The sequence below is a fragment of the Lupinus angustifolius genome, chromosome LG09, assembly GCF_001865875.1.
Source record: "Lupinus angustifolius cultivar Tanjil chromosome LG09, LupAngTanjil_v1.0, whole genome shotgun sequence".
In the NCBI taxonomy this organism is placed as follows: Eukaryota; Viridiplantae; Streptophyta; class Magnoliopsida; order Fabales; family Fabaceae; genus Lupinus; species Lupinus angustifolius.
This window is the reverse complement of record NC_032017.1, coordinates 10030281-10041701: the sequence shown is the minus strand read 5'-3', so window position 1 is coordinate 10041701 and position 11421 is coordinate 10030281. Positions and strand designations below refer to the sequence as shown.

Sequence of the window (11421 nt, the reverse complement as noted above, 5' to 3'; positions counted from 1 at the left end):
CTTTGTAGTCTCGAAAAGTATCTGTCACGGGACGATTCATATCATTTCTAATAAAATGTGGAATAATTGAGGTATCTATCTCAAGCAATTCAGAATATCAATGCTTTTCTTAACATAAAGTTGGGTTGTTCAAATGAATCATATTTTCTGAGAGAGTAACTTGATGACAAATTATATTGCCAAACTCAGTTTAAGCTCTCATGATACATTTACATTATGGGATGTCCTACTTTCAGGAGCTCTAACCTTCTTGCAGATCGACCTATGTCATGTACTTTAGTTTTTTGTCTTTATTTTCTTTATATATATATATATAATATAAATAAATGACTTATGTGAGAACAATTGCTATTGTGACAAATGAGAATAATTAATATGAATCATTGAATCTTATGGAAGTGACTCAATTGAGAATAATTATCACAAAAAACCCTGAGAATAATAAATTTGGGCTTACAACTATACATGAATGACTATGATTAAAAGTTAGTTAATCGTCATTTGATCACTTCTTTTAATGTTGATCCTTTAAATGGTTCATATTAACACTTATTATTTCTCACAATGTAATGATATACTTCAATTTAAAGTAAAAGATGTCTCATATTAGATTTAGTTGGTTCAATTACTTAAATTGTTCGGTCGAATCGAATAATATAATAATTATCTATAAATATAAAATTATATATAAATATAAAATTATATAATTAAAATTTATATTGAAGTAAGGCATCCAGTTCTCTTCTTGGGTTATGTCGGTTTAACATAATCAGACCGATATTTCTCTAGCTCAAAATGGTACAATTGATTATTCGTAAGACGACAAACCATATCAATTTTGAAGTCGCTAGCAATCGAACCGGGCTCTATCTGTCCTCACAAGTCACAACATTGCTTTGAACTTCATTCGCCTTCTTCTTCTTCTTCTTCCATATTCTCATCTCTCCCTTACAATCGTCTCAGGAAAACACTCCAATTCCCTCACATCAATCTCCATTTTCAAAAATTCCATTTTCCGCCGAGTTCTCCAAACCCTAGATTCCACCATGTTAGTTTTTTCTCTGCTCTTCCATATACGAATCCTTCTCTTTATCCTTCCAATTTCATATTAGATTCATCCATCATAAACCATATTATTGACATTAAATTTCTCATTTTGATTTTCAATGTCAGTCAAATTTTGCTTCATCAGTTATCCCTTCCACAATCCAGATCCAAGTGGGTTGAACTAGATTTGTGTTTTAAGCTGATTTCTTGAATCCGGGGTCTCTAAATTTGGAAACTTTTCTCCAATGAAGAGTAATGTAGCATCAATTGATGAGATTTGAGTAACTGGGTCGGTGCTATAGTGAAGAAAGTTTGAAAATTTTGATTTTGATTCGATTAAGGAAGTTTGTGAAGGAGACATGTTCTATGGTGCAGTTGTTTGGGACCCCTGGCTTATTGTTGTTCAAATTGTTTGTCTTCAATGCTTGTACTATATCACTTTGGGAATGTTCTTGTCTTTACTTGTTGGAATTCGCTTGTCTCGAATGAGCCTTGTCTATTTCTTTGATTATGTTACAATCACTACCTCTACGGTTACTGGTTGGTGTGTTATTGCTTCATTTGTGCTCAGCTCAGTTGCAGGGTAATTATTCTGTTCCACTTTACTTGCTCTAATAAGTTTGTAGGAATGAGATCCTCTCCGGTATTCGACTCTCCAGGAATGTGAGGAGAGGGAAAAAATTATGAGTGTATTATCTATGCGCTGTGACTATAAAGATTTATACACAGTCAATTCATTATGCACCTTTCATTTGTATTATTTTTTGTGAAGAGTGAATACATCTAGCATCCCTAGACCCCACTAGGTGGGAGCCTCTCGTGTACCGGAACTCCCTTTTTATTTAGGAGACTCTGTATGTCTCTTTCTTTGTGTTCTGTGACCTTTTGCAGATCGAAGGTATTGAGAGAGGCATTCATAGCTGTATGGATTTCATGCACTTTTGGCTTATAACTGATTATGTTGTAGCTCTACGTTGTACTGATGCCACTATTGGTTATATTCAGGGCTGTATATATGCTTTATTTGGTTGAAAGAGCAAAAAAGTGCTTGGATTTTTCAGCCACTCTCTACATCATCCATCTTTTTATTTGCATTTTGTACGGGGGTTGGCCCTCTTCTTTAACATGGTGGATTGTGCATGGTATTGGAATTGCAGCTATGGCTTTGCTCGGCGAGTATCTGTGCATCAAGCGTGAACTCCGGGAGATACCAATAACCCGATCTCGGTCAAGTAAGAACTTTCTCATTTATGGATATTTCGCTGGCTCATTGGACTCTTGTCATTTAAAAAATTGTGTATCTTTGATATATTATATGGTGTACTAAGTCTTCTCCCTGTATGTTTTACGTATTTCAGAAGTCTGAATATATATGTTCAGGCTCTCAAATCCAATTTTTGTTGGGGCTGATTTTTAATTTCTACATGTGTGCCTGCTATGCTTGCTGTATTTATGCTCAGATTTGGAATATTCACATTCATTCGGCCACAATGTTATTTATGTATTATGTTTTATTTAATGTGTCAGATAGCACTATCACATTTAGTTTTGTAGAAGCCAATATTGGTTCTCTATTTTTGCGATTTAATACATTCGAGTTCCTTGCAGATGTTTGATTGGCAGAAGTAACTCGAGTTTTAAATTCAAGAAAGGAGTTGTGTTGTGGGATGATGATAACTTTTGTTTCTATTGCCTTGGACAATCTCCGAGATAAAACCCACCAAGTACATACTTTTATCATGCCACTGAAGGACCTACATTTCCCTTTATTCTTCAGGTGCAATAGAGAGTTGATGCATAGATGATGAGACGAGACTAGGTACATAATTTTTCAGGAAATTCTGGAAGTCTTAATGAATGTTATTCTTATTGTTTCTCTTTCCCCTTTTAGTTTTGGTTAAGGCAATGCATTTAATTGGTAGAGCTTCTATTCTTCTTACCCTTTTTGTTTGTTTCGGATCTGTTTAAAATAATGAAAATGTATCTTAGTTCTGTGTTATTACTTCAAATGAGGTTGTTATATCAGATAGCAGAATTAACTTCCTATGCACATTTGTGTTTAAACGAATTCATTGATAAAAAATTGGCTCACTGTATGGTTTAATTGCTAGTGTTACTTTATCACTGTAGTTTCTAACCAATTATACAACTCATGAAAATAATGTTGTTGTACGATTCGCCTTGATAACTATTTGATTTGGCTTTTGTTGACTAATGAATATTTTCCTTGCCTTCAAATGTTAATCCTTTTTGTGGCTGGTCGAGTTCCGAGGCTTCATGTTTACACATGAAATACTTGATTTACACATTCGAACCTATGATTCTGCTAATGACTGTCTCTCATATTAAAATGTTTTCTAGAATCAACCCAATTGATTAATACATGGAACATGAATTCTGAGGGAGTTCAATCTTCCACAAAAGACAACATATCTATTCTCACTTGGATGCTCTTTTCCTCTGGCAAAAGACAAATTTCGACAAAAGTAACAGAAGATATAATGAATGTAACATCCTGCGATGAGAAACCATCTTCTGAAAGAACCAGGACCTTGGTTTTCAAGGTTTCTGCTAAAACAAAGTAGATTATCTACCTAGGAAAAAAGCTTAGAGTTTTCTCCCACTTTCAAAAGTTGGAAGATGTTAGTTATAACATCCTTTTCCTCTATCCTAGAAATTCATTTATGGAAATCAAGGTCGAGCTATCCATTTGAGGATGAAATGTCAGCCACAGCTTCTGCCACTGTGAGATAAACTCCTTTCACTCCAAAGAAATCCAAAATATTTGCCTGATGTAACTTTTCCAACAGGATTTGCCAACACATCCTGTAGCAATAAGTTTATAAATGTTAAGATTAGAAAGAAAACTTGGTCTACCCTTTAAGGCATTTTGAAATTTTGCAACTACGCAGTGATCTTTTCTCCAGGATCTTTCTAAGTTCACATAAAGTGTCTATCCCACTTGTGTCTATGGCTGTGACACCTGAAAAAGTACTTTGTTAAGTTAAAATGATCCCATAACTTAGATAACAAATTTTGGAACTCAAGTGGAAAATGTACCAGTCATGTCTAAAATTATGCACTTCAATGTATCTTCCTTGTTTGCTTCTACACGCTCTTCCTCTTCTCGAACCCATCTCAATATCCTGTAGCCGGAGAAGTTTTCAAATTAGTTGGAATCTTGGAACAACTCGGGAAAAAAATGTCGCTAATTAACCTCTGTAATGAGCTAAACTTCATAAATTCACAAATCTATATATTGCATTATCTAACCTTTCTTGCAGGTAAGTTGAATTAGCAAAGTACATGGGAGATTCAATAGCCAAAATGAGAAATGAAGAAATCCTTAAAGCTTCTCTATATTGGTTTAAGTTACGGAATATCGGCTTCCCTGGTATATTCCCCAAAACCAGTGTGTTTGGCCTAGAGACATGAAGCAGGATCTTGAAGACTGATATTGCCACCTGCATATTTTCGCCAAGTTGGTATTAATCAGACTCATACATAGCATTATCATCCAATATAATTTTAGCTTTGTAATAACATGAAACAGATTATAGGGTGAATTTGGCACAACCGTAAGGTTGTTCTTAGTCACCATGAGGTCACAGGTTCAAATCCTAGAAACAGCCTCTCCGCCCTCATGTAACGAATAGGTAGCTCACCGCTATTCCAAGTCCCAGAGGCACTGAAATGAACAGAACACCGAAAAAGGAGCACAAGCAGGCCAAGCAATCAAGCTTGTCAACCTTCCACAGTTTATATGCAGCTTGATAATCTATTAATCCTATCACAGCAGTGATGATAATGGCTGCTATGACAACATTTGGTGTGTAATAGAACAGAGGCATGAGACACAGAAGTGTCACAAGAACTGCTGAAGCCATGATTATATTCGAGACTGTTGTCTGTGCGCCAGCATTGTAGTTAACAGCCGATCGAGAAAAGGAACCTGCAAGTTCATTTTTAAACAAGAATGCAGATTTATCGATTTCCATTTCTGTTATAGCCAATAGACACATTTTCGAGCGCGAGAAGAATGATTGCCTGATGTGACATAACATGAAGAGCAAGAGCCAGCAATGTTCATAAGACCGATGGCTATCATTTCTTTGTTTCCATCCACCTGGTAATTCTCAAGTCCAGCAAATGTTCTTCCTACTGCAATTCCTTCCTGTAACACAAGTATGTGCACTTGAGTTATACTATACTCGTATATTATTGTCCGCGTGTTTATGCTAAACTTGGATAAAAGGGTGAAAGTTGTGCTAGATAGTCGACCATCAACTTAAAAGCTGTCGATTTTCAGTGATGTCTATGCTAAGCCTATGGAGGACACAATGTTCCTCAAAACATGTAATTTTTTATTAAAACTTTAGCGACCAATATTGTTTCTAGGTTAACCCGCATCGGTAGCTTAGTTGGCAGATCCGAGGTGGAAAATTGACCACCAGATCTTAAGTTCGAGTCCCGAGAATGCCATTGTAGTGTTCAAATTGCGGCTACATGGCTGAATAATATTCTGGTTTCATTAGGATACATTGTCATTCAAAAAATATAAATGTTTCTAGATTTGGGACAACTTACAGTGAGAGATAAGATTCTAGTGACAAGTCCAGTTTTGATAGCAAGAGCCAAATAAGGACCATTGAAGCATAGCATGTTCAATTATGGTGGATTTACACCCTTTGGCAATTCACCAATCTGCCACAGAAAAAGAAAATGGAGGAAAAGGGGGAATTTTGAATCTTTAACATTGTGGCAACTGGGCTTTGTCCCTAGCCCAACCAGAAGCCCTAATCCCTACCCCTATTTAAGCCTAACTTAAAAACTACCCTAGCCTAATCTGAAAATTTGAGAGAAAGAGGCAAAAAGAGGAGAGAGCATAAAGAAGAGAGGAGAAGAGGATAGAGAAGCAGAAGCTAGCCTTCACTACTTCCAAGTTCTTTTCTAGGTATATCTTCTTTTTTTTTGTGTATTCTGTGATACTGCTGTATACATTTAGTGTTTGTTGTTGCATTTTTTTCTGTTTGTAGCCGTGAAAGAGGGTCTGGACGGTACTGGTTTCGCCTAAAGCCACCGCCGCAGCCCCACCGTGGTAAACGGAGGACCGGGCAGCGGCCATGGAGGGCCGCCTGTCCCAGCCGCACCCATTGAGGGCTGGACCGCCCTGTCCAGCGGCGGTTCACGCGGCTGGCTGCCAAGTGGTGGCAGCCGCCACCCCCTCCCCCTCCCCCTTCGTTCCTCCCTAAATCCCTAATTTTGTTGAACCCTACTTCCTAATTAATTGAACCCTAAACCCCTAAATTGATTTTTGGAAACCTAAACCCCAAATTGATTTTTTAAAACCTAAACCCCAAATTGACTTTTTAAAACCTACCCCCAAATTGATTTGAAATCCCCAACCCTAAAACCCCATTTCAATTCCTAATTCCTTATTTGGTTTTATTTTTTATTTTTGGTTTTATTTTTATTTTCGTTTTTATTTTTTTAATAAATTTTTTATTCTGTTTTTTATTTCGTTTTTTATCTAATTAATTTTTTTATTCTGTTTTTTTTAATTTATTAAAATTGGTTTTTTTTTTCATTTATTCATTTGTTATTATAATTTTTTTAAAGCAATATGATGTAACCAACTATAGACCCAGTGTCTTGTTGCATTATATTGTAAAATTCATTTCAATTAATTTTTTTAAGCGATGTGAGGTAAGCCACTATAGACTTAGTGTCTTGTCGCGTTACCTTATGTTGTAAATTTATTTCAATTAGTTTTTTTAAAGCAATGTGAGGTAATCCATTATAGACCTAGTGTCTTGTTGCGTTACCTTATGTTGTAAAATTCATTTTAATTAGTTTTTAAAAGCGATATGAGGCAACCCACTATAGGTCTAGTACCTTGTCGCGTTACCTTATGTGGTGAATACATTTCTAATAATTTTTCAAAGCAACGTGAGGTAGCCCACTATAGGACTAGTGGCTTGTTGCGCTACTTCGTGTTGTGAATTTCATGATAAAAATAAAATAAAATAAAAGTAAATATATCACTAAAAAAACTTATTCTAGAAAAAACTACGTAGCTTTGATTTCTCTATTGCAGCTAGGGATACGTAGGAGCAGTTATTTCTCTGTCAGACACAAAAAAATAAAAAAGAAATATTTTCTCTCCCTTTATTTTGTTTAATAATGTGAGGGTAGGATTAATGTTTTGAATAAATATCCACATAACTGATATAGGTACCGTTTTTACAACGGGCGGTATGAGGTGCCTAATACATTCCTCATCCGTAACCGACTCCCGAACTCATTTTCTAATTTTGAGTGAACCAACTATATTTTCAAAATTTGGTTTTTCATGTTTTCCCTCTAAAAAACATCGACGACGACTCCATTGCATTTAATTGCATGCTTCTCGTCGCATCCATAAAAAGAGGTAGCAACAGCATGGAGACTCCACTGGGGACGTGCTGAGAGTCAGGCCTTCTAAGATTAATTATGTGGATATTTAGATCATTATTTTAATTTTTATCGTTCCAATTTCTTGTTGTTATTTATTATTTTTTATTTATTTTCTATTATTATTTGTAAATAATTCTTGTACATAGAATTTGTGTTTTCCTGCTGTTGTACAGGTTCTGGGGGTTATTATTTGTTTTGGTGCATTCGTGTTATCAAGGTTTGTACACTCCCTTACACACTTCACTATCATGCATGGTTATTTTCGGCCGTCTACCGGGTCCATTTACCTATTGTTAGGGGTACATTGGCTTGTCGTCATTGGTCATTCGTGTATATTTTGATATTGCACTAATGTATCACTCAGATTGTTAGTGGGTATTACGGATATGGCCTCCATGGTGTCTCGTACATCTTCGTGTCATATTTGTGATATCCGGGTCGTCAGCTTTCACTAGTGACGGTATTCCGGGAACCTAGATGAAGTCTAGTACCACCGAAATTCTGCATGTACGGACATTAGAACTCCACCCTAGGGTTTAACCTTTTAGACCGAACAAACCTTGTAGGGTCAAACACCTTTATGTAAGACACGGGAGTATGCAAATTTTTATCTGTTATTTTATTATTCGACATAAAGTCGGGAAAACCTCTATCCCGCGCTCATAAAGTGACTCACCATCACACGAGCCTAAGTAAATTAAGGTATCATTGCACTTCGGTATTCTTATGCCACGATGGAAGGCTTACAAAAAAAATCATTTCATAACAAACACGCGCATGCATATCATGCAAGCATGCATTTGGTAAAAAAAAAATTCATGTCGTTATAACATTTACATGCATATCATGCACTCAAAAAAAAAAAAATATATGCATATGTAAATAACATTAACATGCATACCATAACACTGTATCATGCATTTGAAATACATTTATCAAGCCATGCATGTATTGATTACACGCATGTGGAAAAAAAACTGACATTATCATGTATTTTTTTAGGATTTATTACCAACGATGTCTTCTTCCGTACAACCAGAGGTCATGGATTCTCAGTCGAGTGCTAGTAATGCTAAGGTCAAGAAAGGGGTAAAGGATGATTTCATGGTAGCCAGACTTAATAGCCTTAGGGTTTTAGCTGAGAAGATTCCCTCTCAAGTTCAAGTTGAGTTCTTGGAAGAATACGGGAGATCGTACGACCTATTGTTCGTTGATGTCAATGTTGCGGCCCTCAATGCACTGACTCAATTCTGGAATAGCGACCTAGTTATTTTCGAGCGACCTCGTCTAGACACCGTCCTAGTGATAGAAGAGTATCAACAATTGCTTTTGGTTCGGAGGGGTCATGAAATCTATATCCCAGGTGGTGAAACTCCAATTGACGCGGTCAAGAAAATTATTGGATTGACCCCTATGGATCAAGTAGAGAGAAGGGGCCATCAGGTTGACTACAAAGTGCTTTGGAGCATCACTTGCAAAAATCAATGGATCAAGGAAATTGGGCAGTTGTCAAGCCTGCCTTGGCCCTCCTCATTTATGGGTTAATGTTGTTCCCTTCCATTCCTGGGTCGGTCGAATATAAGGTTGTGAAAGTGTTTTACAAGGTATTCAAATGGAAGTCTGACCCTGTTCTAGCAATCCTAGGGGATACATTCATTGTCATATCAAATTGTCATCAGAAGGGGTTCCTTAAAATCTGTTGTTGTGCTCACTTATTGTATATATGGATGGCCACACATGTGCATGCCGTCAAGTATCAGGCCCTCGCCAACCGTGTTTTGATGGATTTCAACATCATCACACTTGAGGAAAAGGTAGTGGATCAGTGGAGGGTTACTCTCGAACGTCTTGTGCCAAATGATAACTCGATGCGGTTCGTACAACAACGTTCCACTACTAGGCATCGATATATGCTTTTTCTACACACCAGAATTGGTATTGCGACAACTTGGACGTATGCAGATTAGACCAAGTGACGAACCCAATAGTATCATATGCCTCTATGAGGAGGAGGATGAGTTAATAGGGAAAGTCAAGGAAGCTTGGGACAATCTTGTCGTTAGAGAGGATCAACAACGTGGGGCGGCACGAGTCCGAAGCACACCTGACTACGATAGTTGGAGAGCCGCCAGGGTTGGAAGGGTAACCATCTCACCACCTTTGCCAAGAGAGGAGAAATTATCCTCAAGGGAGAAAGAACTCGAAGGTATTATAGAAACCCTCCGGGAGCAAGTGAACATTGTTGATAGCAAGAGACAAGATGTCCATATCGAAATCATAAGGAAAAACCATGAGATTGAGAAGCTGAAAACGGAACTAAAAATAGAAAAGGAGACATTTGTTCCAGCCACTCTTAAAAAGGCCAAAACTGAAGCATCTGTCGAGATTTGTAAACTGAAAGAGCAATTGGAAGCCCAGAGGCGAGTTATGGAAATAGACTCTCAAAAAAAGGTGAAGGTGACAAATGAGTTAAGGGGTTTCAAGAAGGTTGTCCATCTCAAAGATGTGAGGATTGTCGAGCTTGAAAGAGATCTCAGATCGAGCCAACAACAAACTGTTATGGAACAAGACCAAGTCTCTCATTTGATAGAACAACCTTCGCACTTGCAAGAGGCACAACAAATGATGGATGAGTACCGGAATGCTTCATCCAAAGCTAAGGGCAAAACAAAATGGTACAAGCGAATGGCGAATGAGCTGGAATCCAAGTACAATACCCTGAGTCTCGAATTTGGTTGGAAAGAAGAGGACAAGCAAAAAGAGTTGGAAGAAATCAAGAGGGCCACAGAAGAGCTCGAGAGGTGCATAGAAATGTGGAAGCATAAGTCAATATCTCTGCTAGGATATTGGGAGACTGTTAGCTATGATTGGCTCCAAGATTTCGACTCCGTGTACAAAGAGAGTGTAAAAGAGGGGGTCAAATTGCCGACAAAGATCAAGGCTTACTTCAATGACTATCATAATACAACCCAAGGAGTCAAATATTGGAGGGAATCCATGGGATGGATGAACCCCGAGCAAATGGATGAGTCAACATTCATGGAAGAAGATCTAGAGGAAGAAGAATTGGAAGAAGAATAAGTTATTATTGTAATTGATGATGATTAGGATGAACTTTTTTTTTAGAAAAACAATTGTGTGAAGAAGAAAAAAAAGGAAAGGGGAGAGGAAGATAAACATTGTAATTCCTCCATCTAAAAAAAAGTGATAAATAAAGTCCATTTTTATTTCCTTCGTCTTTAATATTCTATAGACTTCCTCGTCATTCGATTCTAAATAACAAACAGAAAAGAAAACGAGGGTGCAAAACTCGGACATCTCGTTATGAAGAACTCAAGAAATCAAGATAGCATTACTAGCTCGAGGCTTGGAAAATGCAACCATATTATGGAGCCTTCGTGCTCCTTCTATGGTTGTCATTAACCACAATACGATCTAATGGTGTTATAACCTTAGAAAACGATTGTGGGATGGTCAACGAGTATTGTGCGGATGATGCATCATTGGGTAAAAAAGAATTAACCTAATATAAATCCTAAGGAATGATTATTTAATGAATGTTTAAAAAAATGCAGTTCTTTAGTTAGAAAGCATTGCGCAATTTCGGAGGAACAACTCTAATCTAAGCCACTCGTACTGTAACGCCCCGAAAAATACTTCTCAAAAACATTGCGGAAAAATGGGTAAATTTTTTTTTTGTTGAAATGGGGATGTATAAAATTGTTTCCTTTTACAACCTTCCTTTTTCCGGGACATCACTTTAAGTAACTCAAATGCGGAAAATCAACTTATCGTTATCGAATGATAACTTAACCTGATTCACAATTTCCTGAATAACACAATACATATAAATGGTTAAGTCATCTTTAGTTCATACAAACTAAATCAAAAAAGGCGGAAACTACATCGCCACTAACA

General features: G+C 37.0%; 3 protein-coding genes across 3 annotated transcripts; 2 read left to right on the top strand and 1 right to left on the bottom strand.

Moving 5' to 3' along the window:
* LOC109355951 (protein SYS1 homolog) lies at window positions 853-3046 on the top strand. Its single transcript, XM_019599255.1, has 4 exons — window positions 853-1048; window positions 1174-1630; window positions 2053-2279; window positions 2656-3046. The coding sequence occupies exons 2-4, from the start codon at window positions 1407-1409 to the stop codon at window positions 2661-2663; spliced, it is 459 nt and encodes a 152-aa protein (XP_019454800.1). The 5' UTR covers window positions 853-1048; window positions 1174-1406; the 3' UTR covers window positions 2664-3046.
* Window positions 3133-6172, bottom strand: LOC109356239 (probable sulfate transporter 3.4). Its single transcript, XM_019599570.1, has 5 exons — window positions 6037-6172; window positions 4713-5173; window positions 4321-4511; window positions 4108-4193; window positions 3133-4030 (listed from the first exon to the last, which is right to left on the bottom strand). Exons 1-5 carry the CDS (start codon window positions 6170-6172, stop codon window positions 3921-3923), a joined length of 984 nt encoding a protein of 327 aa, XP_019455115.1. The 3' UTR covers window positions 3133-3920.
* Window positions 9231-10584, top strand: LOC109356238. The gene is made up of 2 exons (XM_019599569.1): window positions 9231-9317; window positions 9466-10584. Exons 1-2 carry the CDS (start codon window positions 9231-9233, stop codon window positions 10582-10584), a joined length of 1206 nt encoding a protein of 401 aa, XP_019455114.1.